Genomic DNA, 20,845 nt, shown 5'->3' with positions numbered 1-20,845 from the left:
TTGGAAATGCTCCGGCACCCACAGAGTTGGCAACGCCACCTCTCACACACACTTACCGCAGGGAAGAAACAGATGATCTGGAAAGCTTTAGTTCAGAAGGTTCTGCTGGGCTGAATTCTTCCAAAGATGCCTGGATACCCGCTCTTAAGAACACTTCATCCATCACAGGATCCACCAGATCTGCAAAGGGGACACTTTGAGGCCAGGTGGGAGATGACCATGTAGAAGAAGTTGAATGCAAGTTTGGGAAGTGAGAAGCTGGAAAGCTACCCTGGAGAGTGGTCTGGTCCCGGGAATCCGGTATCTTTACAGACCTGGGAGATGGAAAAACAGAGAGTGCAGGAATGTGAGGCACCAGAAATTCAGCCGCAAGCAATCAAAACCAGGATGGGTCAAGCTCCAGGCTTCTAATTACAGAATGGGAGGTAAATACAAGGGTCATACTGAAATTAATGAGCAACAATTTTTTAAAAATCAGAATTTATTAATGTAGGAAATACAAGTACATCATCTTAATGTACAGACTTTTCTTCACTTTTCAACACAGTCGCCATTTCTCTACACACATTTTTTCCTATTGTTCGGCAAGGTTGAAAATTCCCTTGCAATAGAACTCTGCTCCAGCTGCCTGAAGACACAGACACACTGCTTTTGGAACGTCCTCCACCATCTCATAGTGTTGGTCTTGCATCTGTTCCTTCAGAAAACAAAAAAGATGGTAGTCAGAGGGTGCCAGGTTGGGACTGTAGGCAGGCCGTGGAAAATCATCTCCTTCATTTCGATATCTCTGAAGAAGGTCTTGAGTGATGTTTTTCCTCTTAACTTTGTGTTTTCAGTCAACAAATGTGGGACCCAGCGGCTACAAGCTTTTCGATAGACTAAGTTTTCAATCATTTCCTGCACTGCACTGTGTCCTATTCCAAATTTTGCTACAATTTCATTCACAGTGGCACGTCTGTCTTCTTTAATGATGTCATCAACCCTTCCCTTGTTGCGTTCAGTGCAGGCAGGGTGAGGGCGACTGCTAAGAGGCTGATCTTGGGTGCTCATGTTTCCATCTTTGAAATGTTTCACCCATCTCCTAACACTACTAGTGCCCATGCCCACATCTCCATATGCACGCTGAAGCCTTTGGATAATTTCTGCAGTGGGGATTTCCTTTCTAACAAGGAATTCAATGACAGCACGTTGATGAAATGAAACATCAATGTCGGCCATTTTGTATCTACTGCCTGTGGTCACGTGATAGAAGCTAATGATGTCACAATACTTCACGTAGTGTAAAGTCTGATCATTAACATGATGTATTTGTTTTTCCTACATTAATAAATTCCTTTTTTAAAAAAAAATTGTTGCTCATTAATTTCAGTATGACCCTCGTACAATGTAATATGAAAGCAGGGGCATGAAAAGTAAGTTTCTTCTGATGTTCAGACCATGCACAGAACTGTAGTTCAGAAAATAAATCCCACACATACCTTCTTCATAACATAATGTTCAATATTCAGCTGACAGCAGTCAGTATGTTTTTAAACACTGAATGTTACTGGCTAAATTAGGCTCCAATATTCAATTCTGGGCTGTGTACAGGCACTGATTGACTACTGGCAGCTGACCAGAGTGTGTCAGGTCACCAGCCCTTATGCGAATCCTGGTCAATATTAACTTATGGGTCCCAGTGGAATAAGGACCAAAGCCCGCATAAATCCTGTATCCATGTCCCAAGCCCCCCATCCCCAACCTCAATAAAGCAAGACCTCCTCTCAGCATCTCCCAGGCAAGTCCTTCTTCCAGCCCCTCTCCTACCCATACCCTGTCAGAATAGGCTCCTCGTGGGCCTATTTAAAGTCCCTAGTGATCCAGCGAGGCGATAGCAATAGGAGTGAAGTTGTGATGACCATTTTGACCATGTAGTCACTAGGGTCAGGAGTTGGTGAGGTTCACTCCTGCTCCTATTGCCCTGAGGATGGGAGGGGGCCTTGCTGTGGAGGACACTTGAAATGTGTCAGGCAATATTTAGTGCTGGCATCTGCATTGCTAACCAGGCAAATTTAAAGACTGCTTTTCAAGTGGTCCTATGTGCCTGGACATCCAATAAACCTTGCTGAAACAGGTTCATTGAGCAACCACAAGTACCCAAAAGATAGCAAAAAGTTGATCAGTTTCTCATAGCTCATTTCATGGGCTATGCAATGGCTTTCCCAAATGTAGCTGGCTAATTATTCTCATGGAATTTTACTCCAAGCCTCTTTTGAAGGGTGCAATTTTAGTCAACTTGTCCACATCTTCCAGCAACAGATTCCACAGCTTATCTGTGTGCTATGTGAAAATATACTTTCTACAATTTGTTTTCAGCCTGCTGGTTGTTCATTTCATGATATGTCCTCATGGATTCAAGACAAGGTTGGATAAGTTCCTACTGGAACAGAACATACACAGGTAAGGCTAGACTCAGATACGGCACTGGTCTTTAGAAACATAGAATATGACGGCAGAAAAGGGCCACCAGCCCAACAAGTCTGCCCACTCTAAGGACCCTCCCCCCTAAGCACTTCCTCGAAGTGAACCCACATGCTTATCCCATTTTTTCTTAAAATTGAGCACATTGCTTGCCTCAATTACTTTAAGTGGAAGATCATTCCAATGATCGACCACCCTTTCAGTGAAGAAATACTTCCTAGTGTTGCTATGAAATCTCCTACCCCTGAGTTTCAACGGATGCCCTCTTGTTGCTATAGGTCCTGTAAGGAAAAAGATATCTTCTTCTACCTCAATACGGCCAGTAACATATTTGAATGTCTCTATCATATCTCCCCTCTCTCTGCGTTCCTCGAGAGAGTATAGCTGCAACTTACCTAGACGTTCCTCATATGGGAGATCCTTGAGTCTGGAGACCATCCTGGTGGCCATTCGCTGAACTGACTCCACTCTCAGCACATCCTTTTGATAATGTGGCCTCCAAAATTGAACACAATATTCCAGATGAGGTCTCACCATGGACCTAAGGGCCGCCGCGTGAGCGGACTGCTGGGCGCGATGGACCACTGGTCTGACCCAGCAGCGGTAAATCTTATGTTCTTATGTTTTACTTTTGTTTGAACGGTTAAAAAATTCCCCCAATACTATAATTGCCTGCTATATCCTCACTTGGTTGTCTTTTATCCCAAGCGAACAGCCAGACCCATTCTAGCCTCTCTTCATAAGGGAGGTCTACCATCCGCTTTTCAATTTTTGTTGTTCTTCTCTGAACACTTGCTGATTCTGCTCTGTCCCTTTGGAGTCACAGCAACAATGCATCGTGAAACTGCACCAGGGACCTAGAGCAGCAGAATGATATTCTCAGGTTTGCTTGCCATTTCTCTTCGTTCTATTTGCTCAGGAGAGGGGGTTTGCTTGCAGAGCTGAGGGAGGATTCTCCCTGAGGCACCAAAACAAGAGTGGACACGGTCTGACTCACACCAGATGTTGTATGTTTATCCAGCAGGATTTTAAGGAGGAAAGCTAAAACAGTACTTTAGTTTGATCTTCTTTTCCCACAAAGAGCCACATTAAGGAACTTTACATTAACAGCACTATTTTATCAGTGTTCATAACATAAGAACATAAGAACTGCCATCGTTGGATCAGACCCAAGGTCCATCTAGTCCGGCGATCTGCATACACGGAGGCCCAGTCAGGTGCACACCTGATGTAGTTTTAGTCACCCGTATCCCTCTATGCCTCTCATAAGGAGATGTGCATCTAATTTGCTTTTGAATCCTAGAACGGTGGATTCAGTAATAACCTAATAAGCTAGGCTGCCAACACTTTTTGGAGACTGGGGTAAGTGGACACAGAAATTCTGGGTTCAGGACTAGGGCGAGTACACACATTTCCGAGACTGGGGTGGGTACATGTTGTGATTTGGGGTCTAGGGAGGGTACACACCTTGCAAATTGTACCAAAAGAGTCCAAGCGGGAATTCCCCCACAGAGTACACACATTTCTGTGTCTGGGGTAGATACTCACAATAAAACTAGCACTAAAAGCGAACATGCGACATGGAAAGCCATGTACGTCAACGCCCACAGTTTGGGCAACAAGATCCTAGAATTAGAGACTGAAATGAGGAACGCTGACCTGGATGTGGTAGCGATATCTGAGACCTGGCTCACGGACTCCCACGGATGGGACATGGTCATACCAGGCTACAATTTACTTCGCCGGGACAGGGAGGGCAAAATGGGAGGAGGTGTAGCACTATATACTAAAGATGACATTAAAGTCACCAGAATTGCAGATGTCAGGTACACAGGGGAATCCCTTTGGGTAAATTTGGCCAGGGGGAAAGACAAATGCCTGTATCTTGGCGTAATATACAGACCCCCAAATCAACAGGAAGACCTGGATATGGAATTGATCGGAGACATAGAGAATATCACCTTGCGTGGGGATACAGTACTGTTAGGTGACTTCAATATGCCTGGTGTGGATTGGAACACACTTTCCTCTGCATCCAGCAGCAGCAGGAGGCTATTGAACTCTATAAAGGGAGCAAGACTGAAACAACTGGTACTGGAGCCAACAAGGAAGCAGGCAATACTGGACCTGTTACTTACAAATGGCGAAAGTGTCACAGAGGTCTCAGTGGGCGAAGCATTGGCCTCCAGTGACCACAATATGGTATGGTTCAATCTCAAAAAGGGGTTCGCCAAAGCTAACACATTGACCAAGGTCCTAAGCTTCAAGGACGCCAACTTCGAGGACATGGGGGAATTCATCCATCAAGCGCTACAAAACCAAGCGGTAACAGATAACGTAGAAGAAATGTGGTCAGCCCTGAAAAATACCATACAGGAGGCAACCAACCGATATATAAAATCAGTAAGTAAACGGCGAAGGAACAATAGGCCACAGTGGTTCTCTGTGGAGGTCTCGGGCCTCATAAAAGAAAAGAAAAGAGCGTTCATTTCTTACAAACAATCAGAGAATCAGGACTCGAGAGAAGACTACCTGGTCAAGGCAAAAGCCGTCAAAACAGCAGTTAGAGAGGCCAAATTCCGAAACGAGGAGACGTTAGCAAAGAACATCAAGAAGGGCGATAAATCCTTCTTCAGGTATATTAGCGACAGAAACAGAAACACAGGCGGGATAGTACGCCTTAGGAAACCAGACGGGAACTATGTAGAAGAGGACTCGGAAAAGGCTAAACTTTTAAACGAATACTTCTGCTCGGTCTTCACCCGCGAGGAGCCGGGATCTGGCCCTCTGCTACAGACGAGGGATTGTTCAGTAGACCCGTTTAGTAGCTTCGAGTTTACGCCAGGCAGTGTCTACTGTGAGCTGTCTAAACTCAAGGTTAACAAAGCGATGGGGCCAGACAACCTACACCCCAGGGTGCTCAGGGAATTAAGTGATGTCTTGGCGGAACCACTATCCGCGCTCTTCAATCTCTCCCTTAGTACGGGTATAGTCCCGTTAGACTGGAAAACGGCTAACGTCATTCCACTCCATAAAAAAGGTTGCAAAATGGAGGCTGCAAACTATAGACCGGTGAGTCTCACATCAATAGTGAGCAAGCTGATGGAAACTCTAATCAAACGTCAATTGGATACGATCATGAACGAGGAGAATCTACGGGATCCCCGTCAACATGGATTTACTATGGGGAGATCCTGCCAATCCAACCTGATCAGCTTCTTTGACTGGGTGACGAGGAAGCTGGATGTTGGGGAGCCCCTGGACATCGTATACTTAGACTTCAGCAAAGCTTTCGATAGCGTACCACACCGCAGGCTGTTGAACAAAATGAGATCTATAGGATTGGGTGACACTTTGACAAAATGGGTTGAGAACTGGCTTGGAGGCAGGCTTCAGCGAGTGGTGGTGAATGGCACCCCCTCTGAAATGACAGAGGTGATCAGTGGAGTGCCGCAGGGATCGGTCTTGGGCCCGATCCTGTTCAATATCTTTATAAGAGACTTAGCAGAAGGGCTTCGAGGTAAAATAACGTTATTCGCAGATGACGCCAAACTATGCAATGTAGTAGAAAGGAGTGTAACGATCAAAAACTCAATGTCCGACAATATGACGCACGACCTACTCCTATTGGAGCGCTGGTCTAGGATCTGGCAACTAGGTTTCAATACCAAAAAATGCAAGGTCATGCACCTTGGCAACCAAATCCATGCAGAAGTTACACCCTTAATGGCGAGATCCTAGCAAGGACTGTAGCAGAACGGGACTTAGGGGTGATCATCAGGGAAGACATGAAGACTGCCAATCAAGTGGAGCAGGCTTCATCTAAGGCTAGACAAATCATAGGGTGTATACGTAGGGGTTTCGTCAATCATAAGCCTGAAGTCATTATGCCATTGTATAGATCCATGGTGAGACCCCATCTGGAATACTGTGTACAATTCTGGAGGCCTCATTACCGGAAAGATGTGCTGAGACTAGAGTCGGTCCAGCGAATGGCCACCCGGATGGTCTCAGGACTCAAGGACCTCCCATACGAGGAACGGCTGGATAAGTTGCGGCTATACTCACTCGAGGAACGCAGAGAGAGGGGGAGACATGATCGAGACGTTCAAATATCTCACGGGCCGCATCAAGGTGGAAGAAGATATCTTCTTTTTCAAAGGTCCCACGGCTACAAGAGGGCATCCGTGGAAAATCAGAGGAGGGAAGCTGCACGGTGACACCAGAAAATACTTTTTCACCGAAAGAGTGGTAGATCGCTGGAATGGTCTTCCACTTCAGGTGATTGAGGCCAGCAGCGTGCCTGATTTTAAGACAAAATGGGATCGTCACGTGGGTTCTCTTCACAGGGAAAGGTAGGGGTGGGTCATTAAGGTGGGCAGACTAGATGGGCCGTGGCCCTTATCTGCCGTCTATTTCTATGTTTCTATGTTTCTATGTAACCTCCTCGGGGAGAGCATTCCAGGCGTCCACCACTCGTTGCGTGAAGCAGAACTTCCTGACATTTGTCCTGGTCTTGTCCCCCCTCAGCTTCAGTCCATGTCCTCTTGTCCATGTCACACTTGACAAGGTAAATAATTTATTTTCCTGCTCTATTTTGTCAATGCCTTTCAGTATTTTGAAAGTCTCAATCATGTCCCCTCGCAGTCTCTTCTTCTCAAGGGAGAACAGTCCCAGTTTCTTGAGTCGTTCCTCGTATTCCAAGTTCTCCATACCAGTTATTAGCTTTGTTGCTCGTCTCTGCACCCTTTCCAGCATTTTAATATCCTTCTTTAGGTTGGGAGACCAATGTTGGACGCAGTATTCCAAGTGTGGTCTGACCATTGCCCTATAAAGCGGCATTATAACTCCCTCCAACCTACTCGTGATTCCCTTCTTTATCATACCTAACATTCTATTTGCTTTCTTTGCCGTTGCCGCACATTGTGCCGACGGTTTCAGGGTCCTATCTATCATTACACCAGGTCCTTTTCTTGTTCGCTCTTGCCCAGAGTTGCACCAGTCATTCTATACTCGTATTCCTTATTCTTACTGCCTAAATGCATTACTTTGCACTTTTCCACATTAAACTTCATCTACCATTTCTTCGCCCATTTCTCTAAGTGACACAAGTCACTCTGGAGCACCTCGCTGTCTTTCTGCAATCTGATCGCCCGGCATAGCTTTGTGTCGTCGGCAAACTTGATTATCCCAATGGATGTTCCTTCTTCTAGGTCATTTATGAAAATATTAAACAAGATGGGCCCAAGTACCGAGCCCTGGGGCACACCGCTAGTCACATTCTCCCAGTCCGAGAACTTCCCATTTATGCCCACTCTCTGTTTCCTGTTCTCTAGCCATTTGCCTATCCATCTTAGTACATCCCCCTCTATTCCATGGCCTTGTAGTTTCCTGAGAAGTCTTTCATGTGGAACTTTGTCGAACGCTTTTTGGAAGTCCAAGTATATTATGTCCATTGGTTCTCCATTATCAATATGTTTGTTCACGGTTTCAAAAAATTGGAGTAAATTTGTCAAACATGATTTCCCCTCCCTGAAGCCGTGTTGACTGGATCCCATCAGGCCGTGTGTGTCCAAGTGCCGGACTATGCTATCCTTAATCAGTGCTTCAACCATCTTTCCAGGGACAGACGTAAGACTCACAGGTCTGTAGTTGCCCGGTTCTCCTCTTGACCCCTTTTTGAAAATTGGGGTGACGTTCGCTATCCTCCAATCGTCCGGTATCTGACCAGTTCTAATTGACAGGTTGACAAGTTTTTGCAATAGCTCTCCAATTTCAACCTTAAGTTCTTTTAAGACTCTCGGGTGAATTCCATCAGGTCCAGGGGATTTGTCACCTTTAAGTCTGTCAATCTGGTAGTATATCTGGTCCAAGTCCACCTCAACTGTGGTGAGGCTGTCCTCTATTACACCTTTGAACACTTCCACTACTTCTGGTATTGTTGTGGTATTCTCCTTCGTAAAGACAGACGCAAAGAAGGAATTTAGTCTGTCAGCAATTTGTTTGTCTTCCTTGATGTATCCTTTTCTTCCCTTGTCATCCAACGGTCCCACCGCTACTTTTGCGGGTTTTTTTCCTTTTATGTATCTAAAGAAGGGCTTGAAGTTCTTGGCCTCTTGCGCTATTTTCTCCTCGTAGTCCTTTTTGGTGTCCCTCACCGCCTTGTGACATTTCTTCTGCTCCTTCTTGTGTTTGTTCCGAGCTTCGGTTGTTTTCATGCGTTTCCATTCTTTAAAGGAGTCCTTCTTTCCCTTTATGGATTAAGCCATGCTGGTTCTCTTTTTCCTTTGTTTTCCCGTCCTTTGGTTATCTGTGGGATGTAGAGGTTTTGTGCTTTCGTGACAGTAGCTTTCAATAGGGACCATGCCTGATCAACTGTTCTGATTTTATCCATCCTTTTCTTTAGCCGCTTTTTTACCATGGCTCTCATGCTGTCATATCTTCCTTTTTTAAAGTTGAAAGTCGTGGTTAGGGGTTTGGTATGTTTCCCTTTCTCGATGTATAGTTTAAAGTTGATCATGTTGTGATCGCTTGTCCCAAGCGGGACCGTGACTTCTACTTCTTTTGTCTGACCAGTGATGACATTTAGGACCAAGTCCAGGGTGGCGTCTCCTCTCGTCGGCTGTCCCACCATTTGTTCTAGGAAGCAGTCCCCTATCATTTCCAGGAACTTCGTCTCCTTACCACAGTTTGAGGTTCCCAGGTTCCAGTCGATCCCCGGGAAGTTGAAGTCTCCCATGATCATTACATTTCCTGTCTTACATCCTTGTTTGATTTCCTCTATCATATCTGAGTCCTGTCTCCTCCGTCTGTCCTGGGGGGGCGATAGTAAAGGCCAATTTTTGTGTCTGCACCGTTGTGTCTGGGCATCTTGATCCAGAGGGACTCCAGCTTCTCTTTCCCTTCTGTCTTCACCTCTCTAACAGAATCTATTCCCTCCTGAACATATAGGGCGATGCCTCCCCCTTTCTGCCCTGCTCTATCCCTTCTGTATAGCTTGTATCCCTGAAGTTCTGTATCCCATTCATTTTCATCATTCCACCATGTTTCTGTTATGCCAATGATGGTCTATCTAGTTCATTGTGTCTTGCTATTATCTCCAGCTCTCCCATTTGTTCCTCAAGCTTCTAGCATTCGTATACATACATTTAAAGTCCCTTTGTGGTCCCTTCTTGGATTTTCTAAGTTTCGTGCTCCTCCTGTGTCTGTTGTGGTATCTATATGTGCTCCTACGTTGTCTCCCTCATTTGTTTTGTGATCTTCCCCCCTGTGTCTGGGTGCTGTCTGTGAATCCTTTTCGGGGCAAATCTGTCGCCCAGGCCATCGACTGGTGGTTGACTGTCGGCTTTCCTCTGATCTTTAGTTTAAAAGCCTTGTCAATGGCCCTCCTCATGTTGCCTGCCAATACTCGATTGCCTCCTTCCTTGGTAGTTTCAAGGTTATTGCATTTGATATACCACCTAAAAGCGGATAGCGTAGCTGGTTTTAAGAAAGGGTTGGACAATTTCCTGGAGAAAAGTCCAGAGTCTGTTATTAAGAAAGCCACTGCTTGTCCGGGAATCAGTAGCATGGAATGTTGCTTGCTATTTTTGAGATTCCGCAAGGAATCTTGATACTATATCTAAATTTAATCCTATTGGCTGTAGGGTTTGCCAATTGTATATCAGACGCTGTATCTTTAAGTATTAAATCCAAACACGTAAAAGCGAAGGGGATATATCAAGGTCTTTAATACTTAAAGAACAGCGTCTGATATACAATTGGCAAACCCTACAGCCAATAGGATTAAATTTAGATATAGAATGGTTAGCATGTAGATTAATAATCCGCGAAGTAATCTCTCGATACTGCATTTACTTCCGTTGTCGGCAAATTCTTAAGATTAAGTTCCGTTAGCCACCTTTATAATAAACACAACGTGAAGTGAGCTTCATTCGCTCAGTCCACTTTGAACTTCTCTGACTATAGTGAGGCCGATATCAGGTAATTTGAATATGTAAGATTTATATAAGAAATTGGATATAAGAGCCTTTAAGTATTAGTTAATGCTTAGATGGTAGAAATATAACCTAGTATATTTTGTTATCATATATTTCTAGTTTGCTGTTCGATTTTTCTTAGTGTCCCTCCCTGACGAAGAGATGGAATCCGGGTCGGGGGGACGGGAGTTTTCCTAAGAAAGAACTAACAAGATGTTAAAGAAGCAACGAGCACTTTAATTTGCACCAGTCACCAATGAGAGTTAACATCTTCAACATGAACTGCCCCTGAACGAAGATAAGTACCACCATTAGATAGGATTTAGTATCAATATCAGGAGGGTAGGGGACAAGTGAAGGCAATGATGTCCCCTAGTTAACCTCATTGTGGTGGACATCACTACTATATGGGTTATCAGGTCTGAGCACTTCACAAATTATTTATAGAATTTATTTTTATAACCACAATAAGTTTGGATTTTAAATGATTTATAGCTGTGAAAAATTGAAATATATATCCTGTTAGCCACAGATTAACTAAGTAATTTATCTCTCTATAAGTAGTTAATTTAGTACAATTCTGGAGGCCACATTACCAAAAAGAATGTGCTGAGAGTTGAGTCGGTTCAATGAATGGCCACCAGGATGGTCTCAGGACTCAAATGATCTCCCGTATGAGGAAATGGCTGAATAAATTGCAGCTATACTACACTCGAGGAACGTAGAGAGAGAGGAGACATGATAGAGACCGTTTAAATATATCACGGGCCATATTGAGGTGGAGGATGATATTTTCTATTCTTAAAGGTCCCTCGGCTACAAGAAGGGCATCCGCTGAAAATCAGGGGTGGGAAATTTCATGGCGACACCAGGAAGTTCTTCTTCACCGAAAGGGTAAGTTGATCATTGGAACGAACTTCCACTATCAGGTGATTGAGGCCAGCAGCGTGCCAGAATTTAAAAGGAAATGGGATACACATGTGGGGATCTCTAGGGGGGTAAAATCATAGGGGGGTGGGTCCCATTAGAGTGGGCAGACTTGATGGGCTATTGCCCTTTTCTGCATCATCTTCTATGTTTCTATGAGGTTGGCTCTGAGGCACTGTTGAATGAGGCACTATGACATCACAAATCTAAGCGCTGGAATCTTGCTCTCATTGGGGTTCCGGAGATCTTGCTATTCTTTAAGATGCTGGAATGTTGCTACTCTTTGGATTTTGGCCAGGTACTGGGGACCTGGATTGGCCACTGTGAGAGTGGGCTACTGGGCTTGATGGACCATTGGTCTGACCCAGTAAGGCTATTCTTATGGTCTTAAGCAGTGTACATAAAATGAAAAAACATTTCCACAAATGTTTTCAAAAAATAATAACATAATAATTAAAAAAGGGGTGGGTGGGGGGGTCAAACAATAATGAAACACTAAAGGGTATCATTGGATACTAAAGGAAAAAAAGGTAAGAGGATACATCGTAAACATTAAGGATGGGGAAGGGACAAACCAAGAGGGTGAGAAAAATACTTGAAGGAACAGATGAAAGAAAGGGCGTCAAAAAGCCTAGTTACATCAATTCAGAGGCTGAAGACATGTACGCAAGGGCTGAAGATGTGTTTTAGATATTAAAAGCATCTTGGAATAGGAAAGTTTGAGGACTGATTTAAATTGAGAAACACAGTGTTCTTGTCTCCTCACCGATGCTCCAAACGGGCTTTAGGCAGGTATGAATCCCGATATGGGAATTTTCCCTCGTACACGTGTAAAATGGGAATGTAATGTAATGTAATGTAATTTATTTCTTATATACCGCTACATCCGTTAGGTTCTAAGCGGTTTACAGAAAAAATACATTAAGATTAGAAATAAGAAAGGTACTTGAAAAATTCCCTTACTGTCCCGAAGGCTCACAATCTAACTAAAGTACCTGAGGGTAATAGAGAAGTGAAAAGTAGAGTTAGAGGAAAAATACACATACAGATTTTAATCCTGTCCAAGATACGCCCAAACCACATCCCTTGAAATCTCCAAGTGTGTAAACAGTGGCTTTTTAAAACTGGTATTTACTTGTATGCAACATATATGAGTAAACACAGCTATTTACATGTGAATATCTTCTAAAATGTAGCTGTGGAGGGGCATTGTTTGATTCGATGTCTAAGGACTATATTCACTAAACTCCCCTACTGATCCGAGTCCGATCTGTTGCTGGCTGATCCATGCAAATGGAGACAATCGGAATCACGCCATCAAACCAACTTCATGGATCACTGAATAGCGATCTCGACGACAATTTTTTTTTTTTTTAACTTTTATATACTGCGGGGAGGCAAGGAGAGTCGGGGCAGAAGCAGGGCGGTGATCAGGGCAGAGAGTAGGAGATGCAGGTCGGAAAAGGACGTGAGCAACTAATTCTCCAGCAGTCGCGTTGTTTCTTGATCGGGCCAGCCCAGTCGGTATTCCAGTTTTTGTTAGTGGATCGCTGCCTGCCTACTTTACATGCCGTTTTCCCTCATTTGCATGCGCGGATCGATCGGAGGATGATTGGCCACAAGTTAATGAATCAGGTCAGAGGAAAAATCGGGTTGCAAAGTGGTTGGGACACGATCGTGTCCTTAGCAAATCTAGCCCTAAGTCTGACTTTGGACGTTCTTCTGCAAGGATGTCCAAAAAGTCGAGTCAGGAAAACAACTATTTTCAAAACCACATCTTTTTTTCCCCTGAAAAATAACACATCTAGATGTTCTGGCCCTTAGGACATCTATCTTTTTTCGCCATTCATCGAAAATCATAACATCCGAAAACAAGCTCATTTGGGGTGTAGGAGGAGCCAGCATTTTAATGGACTGGCCACACCAGACATGCCAAACATCAGTGGAGTGCACTACTGTGAACTTTACATAAAGGGTGCCATGATACACATTGTCACCGTTTCACTTATAGCATACAGTAGCCCTCCAAAACTCCCCCAAATCTGTTTTACCACCCCAATAGTGCTTATGGCTGCAGGTGTCACCTATATTACATTACATTAGTGATTTTTATTCCACCATTCCCTTGCAGTTCAAAGCGGATTACATAAGGAGTTATGGGAGCTGAGCGGGTTCCTATTGGGATTGAGATGATTCTTGCTGTGTTAGTTTGTCTTTAAGGATTTCTTGAATATCAGGGTTTTTATTTCTTTTCTGAAGGATTTGTAGTCTGGATCTGGAGAATTGGTAGTCTAGTATTTGCTCTTGAGTGTACATTTTTTTTTCATTTGACGTTTCTGTTTGGAGGGTGTGTAAATGGAGTGTGGGTTCTCCTATGTCTGGTTGTGGTTGTTTGGATTAGTCGGTTTGTTCAAGTAGGCTGGCAGTCTCCGTTTATGGTCTTAAATAATAGACAGTAGAATTTGAATAATATTCTTGCTTGTATTGGGAGCCAGTGTGAATTGAGGTAAGCCGCTGTGATGTGGTCGTGTTTCCTCAGTGAGTAGATAAGTCTCAGAGCTGTGTTTTGTACTGTTTGTATTTGTTTTTATCATGGTTTGCAGGGCAGGGGGAGATAGAGGATGTTGCAGTAGTCTAGATAGAAGACCCAGGACTAGGGACTGGACCAGAGCTGGAATTGTTTTCTGTTGAATAATTTTCGAACTGCCTTAGGTTTCTCATGACTGCAAATTATTTCCTGTATTGTTTTGTTGAGTTGTGGCTGCATGGTACAGCCTCTGTTTATCAGCATTCCCAGAAGTTTTAGAGTGGTATTAATGGGGTATGTGATTGAGTTTATTACTAGGTTTGTTATTGTTGGGGTTTTGTTATTTCAAGGAGGATGAATTTTGTTTTGTCAGGATTCAGTTTTGTGCTCTTTCATTCATGTTGCTACTGTTTCTAATGTTCTGTGTAGTGTGTCTGTCATGAAGGGCGCTGGTTGATCAAAAGGATGGAGAATGGTGATGTCGTCTGCATAGCTATAGGAGGTTAGACCTAATTTGTAAAGGCAGGTGCCGAGGGATGCAATGTAGAGGTTGAAGAGTGTAGGACATAAAAGGTGAGTCCTTGGGGTATGCTGCAGGGGTTGGACCATGGTTCTAATTTTTCTTTGTTTGACTTTACTCTGTAAGTCATGATTGTAGGAATCATTGAAACCATGTTATGTACTTTAATCTTTGATTCCTATTGAATCTAGTATTTGTTATTGGATGTCATGGTCTACCAGGTCAAAAGCTGCGGTAAGATCTAGCTGAGGAGGGATCCCGTAGTGTCCTCTGTGCTGTAATTGGTTCTGAAACCAGACTGTGTAGTGTGGAGTTTTCTAGGTAGTTGGTGAGGAGTTTAGCCACGAGGCCTTCCATTATCTTGACATAAAGTGGGTATTGAGGCTAAGGGTCTGTAGTTGGATGGTTGATCTGTTGCTCCTTTGGGATCTTTTAGGATCAGGGGTGACGATGATTTTGCTGAGGTCTTGTGGAAAAGGCAGTCTGTGAGCAAGGTTTGTATCCATTGTAAGAGGAGGGCGCAGAATAAAGTACAGGAGGATTTTAACAGGTATGGTGGGCAGTGGTTGAGGTCACAGGCTGCGTGGCTGTATTTTTTTTGAGTTTGTTAAGGTCTGACCATTGTATAGTGGAGAAGTGGGACCAGGTTCTGGTCTGCTTGCACTGATTCTTTTTCTGGGGGGGGGGGGGGGGGCGGCGGCAATGTGATCTCTTCTAAGTGAGTAGGGGTTCCAGTGAAGGTAGTCCTGGCAGTTGTGATTTTGTTTTTGAAGTATTCAGCTAAAAGGGTGGCTGAAGGTGGAGGGGTGTCATTATTGGCCAGGTAGGGTTTGGTGTCTGTGAGTTCTTTTAGTAATTGGAATAGATTTTTAGTGTCTTGGGAATCTCTGCCTATTTGGTTAGAGTAGGGTGTCTTTATTTTTTCTTTCAGTTTTAGTTTGTATTGTTGGTTTAGTTTTCTCTATGCTGTTTTTGTGAGCTCTTGGTTACTTTTTCTCCATTTTCTTTCTAGTCGTCTGCATTGTCTTTTGAGTAGGAGTAGTTCGTTGTCGAACCACTTGTCTGATCGTCTGCTGATTCTGGGTTTTGTTTGTACTGGGGCTAGCTCATCCAGGGTACCTCATCCAGGGATTGCACCATTGTGAGCTAAAGTCCTTGGGGTTACAATCTTGGATTATTGTGTCTGTTTTATTCCAGAATTTGGAGAGGTCGATGTATTTACGTGAGTTGTAGGTTGTTCTTTGAGCTTTTGGTTTGTTTTTGCTTTTGGCCCAGTTGATGGTGAAGGAGTATGTGTAGTGGTCTGACCAGAAGGATCGAGACCATTTTCCATTTGAGGTTTGAATCTCTGGTTGAATGGGCTGTTGGGTCATGAAGGCTGCGATGCCAAGTTGGTGACCTTTCTCATGTGTGGATTGTGGGTCTAAGATCTTGTATGTTAAGGCTTTGAGGTATGATAGTAAGTTTTCTACTTGTTTGGAGGATTGGTCTTTGAGATGGAGGTTTAGGTCTCCTAGGATTAGGTTGTATGTTGCCATTAGTGAATTTTGGTAAATAAAATCTTCAAATTCTGGTCTTGCTGTGTTCCAGTTCCCTGGTGTTATGTAGCAGAGCATGCAGGTTATGGATCCTTTGAGTGTGATGCCTGAGAGTTGGCAGGCTAGTAGATCCATGTATGGGGTGGATGTTTTGTCTAGTATATTTAGAATAGCTTGTGTTTGGTTTTGTGGTATTGTTTTCATTGTGAAAGATGGAAGGTAGGAGTATGTGGGAGTGCGATTGTAGGTGATTTTCTGGGGGTTGGGAAGTTGTTTTTTCTCTTGGAAGTTGTTGGGCCGAAGAGGGGTAAAATGGAGGACTTCTTCCTCCTTCCTCTGCTTGTTGAAGTTTACTTGTCTCCACTAGGGCTGAAGAGGAATCGGCTGGAGCATCGACTGGAGCGTCAGTGAGGGGCGGACTCCCACACCTGAGGGGATCCTCAGTCGCACCGGTAGCAGGTAGAAAAATGGCAGAGTCAAAGGAAAGGGGAAGGTTTCCTGCTGAGCCCTCCAACTGGCTCAGCGGCTGGAGCGCCGGTGAGGGGCGGAGTGCTCTCCATGCCCGAGGCAGTAAAGTACATTTTGGGTGAGATTTGGTGGCCTCACACTTTCACCATAAATGTAATGGGTAATGTGGAATATGAGTCTGGATCCCCCTCTCTATGGTTCACTATACCAAACACCTGCTTGCTGCTCTACTAGGATGTCCCATAATATTTGCAGATGTCATAGAGGCGGGTATGCACTGTTTCTCTCACATCTTTGGGGAGTGGTAGGGGGTCAGTGACCACTGGGGGAGTGTGTGTGTGTATAATCATCGCCCACTCTAACAGGAAAAGCCACAGGTGACAAAGACTTAACTAGTGGTTCAACCAAAGGAGTCTGTTTGTTGGCATTTGCCCCTGAGGGTAAGGAGAACCATCTTGGGTATCACTTGAATCCACTGGGCTTAACAGAGGGACTGGGGGAGGTGAACATAGAGGCTCCAGATACAGGGCTGGAAGGCAAATTATCATGCGAGACCCTTTCCACTCAGAACCAAATGTCTATCCAATGGGCCCACCGAAGGACCAGATAGGGAGAAGTTTTGTTCTTTATTTTATACTTCCTTTTAACCATTTTGTCCCAGATTTCAAAACAAATCTCCAGTAGTCAACAAGAGATATTCAAAAGATATTCCAAAACTCTGGGCTCTTCTTGGGCTTCAAAGGGGTGTGCTCCACTGATCACACACTGCAGGGGAGATGGGCTTTTCAAGCTCTTCAGTCAGACCCATCTAATGACATCATCGGGGCCAACTAGCACTGCCTTCCAGCTCACAATTCTCAGGTCCTTCAACGGGAGCCCTCCTCACAGGTATCGACTCACTCACTCTGCTCTCAAACCCTGCAAGGGAGGTGCATTTTGAAGATATTCAGTTGGCCCCACCCGATTGGGCAGACTTGTGCTGCCTTCCAGCTCACAGATCTCAGGTCTTTCAACAAGAGCCCTTCTCACAGGTAATGACTCACTTAGCTCCTCTCTCTCCACTGGGACTGTTTTTATGGTATCTTTTGAAGCTCATGAACCATTATTGATTTCTCCTCTGATTTAATTTTTAAAACTGTCTCTCCTTATTTTAACAGTTAGCTCCAATAACCAGGTTCCAAACTGGTTAAGTTGAAGCTCACTGCATCACAATAGGCTCTTCCTTCCCAAATGAATCTAGAGTCCTGTGGCCTGCATTGTCGTCTCACCCATGCACTGACACTCTGAAGCTCAGACTGCATCTGGTGTTCTGCACAAAAAACTGGGAACATTTTTGGGCATGCTACCTTAGAAGATCAGGATCCTACCCAAAATCTAATCTAATCTAAACCTTAGGTTTGTATACCGCATCATCTCTACATTCGTAAAGCTCGACACGGTTAACAAGAGTTAGGGTAGAAAGGAACTCCAGTGGAGGGAAGAGGCAAAATGAAGAGAAAATTTAGAGGACTAGAATAACCAGAGAGGGAGGAGGAGTTACATTTTTGAGAATAACCAGGTGTGAGGCCTCCGGAAACTCTAGCACCTTCCTATGTTTTTGATACCCACATATACCAAGACTCTGCTGTTATTTTTTAGAAAGGATTTTGGAAAGTAAACAAGTTACCGAGTTCACCTGTCACCCATCTACCTTCATTCCTAATGATTCATTTATTTAACAGTTTTCGTCTTCCTACCCTCCTGAGCACACACTTCTGGAATCATATCCTTTGTCAGAAGATAACATGCTACCTGGCATACATTTCCTGGCATTCCAGAGTGATGTTCTCCTTCCTGGGAGCCTAGCTACTCCATTAACAGCATCAAGAGTGAATTTGGGGCCAAGATACTATGTTCTTAAAGATTTGCCTTAGCTACTCCAGGTCTTCGGAGGCTAGCATGGCAAATAATTTTGTATGTGCAAATAGGAAAAACAAGAAAACAAAACAAAAATCAGGACACCTCAGGTACTTGTGAATGAAAGCTCATGGGAACATAGCCCAGTAGAAACTGGTCCTGATCAAGTTTTTATTAAAATGTCATTCTGTCGCTTATTCCAATTTCTAAGTGAGATACAAATTAAAATATACACTTCTCCCTCCGTATCCACGGGGGTTAGGGGCAGAGCTGGCCCGCAATATTTAAAAAAACGCGAATAATATTTGGGCTGGCTCTGACCCTTAAGCCTTACCAGGTGGTCTAGCAGGTTTTTGGGGCAGAAGTGATCTTCCTAGCTTCTGCCCAGTGCAGATCACTCAAAGGAAATGGCTGCCGTGAGCTCCTGTCGTAGTCTTGAGAGATTATGGGAGCTCACGGCAGCCATTTTCTATGAGTGATCTGCACAGGGCAGGAGCGTAGTAAGATTGCTCCTTCCCCGAAAATCCGCTAGACCATTGCTACTTGTTTCTGAGAAGCACAGAAGAAACAGGAGGGAAACTGCTAGATTAAATGAAAAGTAGTTTTTTGATCCCCATCCCTTGCCAGCTGCTCCTACCTTGACCTGGCTGTGGGATCCACCTCAGGCAGAATTCCTCCTCTCTTTGGAGACGGGATGAAGTGCACAAAGGGAGTTCTGAGAGCGTGCGGCAGATGGGATGCTTCTCCAGCTTTTCCACTTGCTCCTCTGAGATCTGTAACCACAAGAGAATCCCAGCAGAGTCTGTAGCACGGCTCGTCAAGGAAAACATCAGTAACAGTAACGCCAAACTCTTAACTCTTCTTCAGAAATAACCAACCATATCTGGGACTGGCAGCTTCACAGAGGAAATATCTGGACTGCAGGGGGAGATTTAAGAAAGTGATTTCCACTGGTAAAGCAAGTTTCATGCACAGAAAATGGCTATAACTATGTGGGGTATAGATGCACAAAAGCATGAAAAAAGTGTTTTTGTACACCATCTGTGTTCCTGAGGTGGATTTGTGATGTCCGCACATATTTTATAAAATACACATGTACACATACACCCAGATTTTGCATTTGGCAACCAAAGGTGCTTCCAAGATTTGCACATAAATAAGGGATTGGGACTTGTATACTGCCTTTTTGTAGGTATACAACCACACTCAAAGCAGTTTACATACAGGTACTTCACCCATTTAGCCCTATCTGTCCTAGTGGCCTCGCAATCTATCTAATGTATCTGGGGGCAGTAGAGGATTAATAATAATAACTTTATTTTTCTATACCGCCATAGTCAAACTGACTTCTAGGCAGTTCACATACAAAGAAGGCTGGACAATCAGCGAATTACAAAATGCAAGAAGAAGGATGTTACATAGTAAATTGGAGAAGCATGAATATATGAGAGAAGAAAGATGTTACATAATACATTGGGGTTGAAAGGGAAAGAATACCTGAGAGAGGTCATCTGATTAAGCAAAGGAATTTGTCAAATAGAGCGGTTTTAATTGATTTTTGGAATGTGTTGTAGGTCTGTCTGGCTTTATTTATGTGCTTTCCCAGCCAGGATTGCTGTCTGTTTGCTTGGAACATGAAGGTTCTGTCTAGGAAGGATTTGTATTTGCAGCCTGTGATCTTCGGGTATGCAAAGATGTTTTTGTTTCTGGTGGTTCGTGTGGGGTTGTGACTTGCCCAGGGTCACAAGGCACAACATGAGTTTGAACCCACAACCTCAGGGTGCTGAGGCTGTAGCTCTAACCATTGCAACACACTCTCCTCCAATGCAATATCAGAAGCCTTGTGACATCACTGTTGAGGCTGTCTCTTAGGCATTGGTGGAATGAGGCATTATGACATCACAATCTCAGCTCTGAAATGTTGTTACTCTTTGGGATTCTGCCAGGCATTATGACATCAGGGAAAGGAATTGGGACTTGTATATTGCCTTTTTCTAGTTTTATAACCACACTCATAGCAGTTTACATACAAGTTCTTCAAGTATGTCCCTTGTCTGTCCTGGTGGGCTCACAATCTATCTAATGTACCTAGGGCAGTGGAGGATTAAGTGGCTTGCCCAGGGTCACAAGGAGCAATACAGGATTTGAACCCACAACCTCAGGGTGCTGAGGCTGTAGCTCTAATCACTACACCACACTCTCTTCCAATAGAATATCAGAAGTGAGCCAAATATAGAACAATGAAGCCATTGTGACATCACTATTGAGGTTGGCTCTTAGGCATTGGTGGAATGAGGCATTATGACATCACAATATGAGCTCTGGAATGTTGCTACTCTGGGTTTCTGCCAGGCATTATGACACCAAGGAAAGGGATTGGGACTTATATACCACCTTTTTGTAGTTTTTCAACCACACTCAAAGTAGCTTGGTCCTTCAACCATTTTTCCCATCAGTCCCGGCAGGCTCACAGTGTTATCTAATGTACCTGGGGCAGGGGAGGATTAAATGACTTGCTCAGGGTCATAGA

The 20,845-nt window shown here is 44.0% G+C and overlaps 1 protein-coding gene across 1 annotated transcript in view; it reads right to left on the bottom strand.

The window, feature by feature from the left end:
- RHBDD3 (rhomboid domain containing 3) overlaps positions 1-20,845 on the bottom strand; it is a 58,448-nt gene that overhangs the window by 4,561 nt on the left and 33,042 nt on the right. Inside the window, exons 6-7 of the mRNA XM_033956013.1 lie at positions 18,953-19,128; positions 57-314 (exon numbers count right to left, since the gene is read on the bottom strand). Of these exons, the coding sequence (XP_033811904.1) occupies positions 57-314; positions 18,953-19,128 (434 nt within the window). The remainder of the gene's footprint in view (positions 1-56; positions 315-18,952; positions 19,129-20,845) is intronic.

Source organism: Geotrypetes seraphini, chromosome 8 (genome assembly GCF_902459505.1).
Source record: "Geotrypetes seraphini chromosome 8, aGeoSer1.1, whole genome shotgun sequence".
Classification (NCBI taxonomy): Eukaryota; Metazoa; Chordata; class Amphibia; order Gymnophiona; family Dermophiidae; genus Geotrypetes; species Geotrypetes seraphini.
This window is presented reverse-complemented; position numbering and strand designations above follow the sequence as displayed.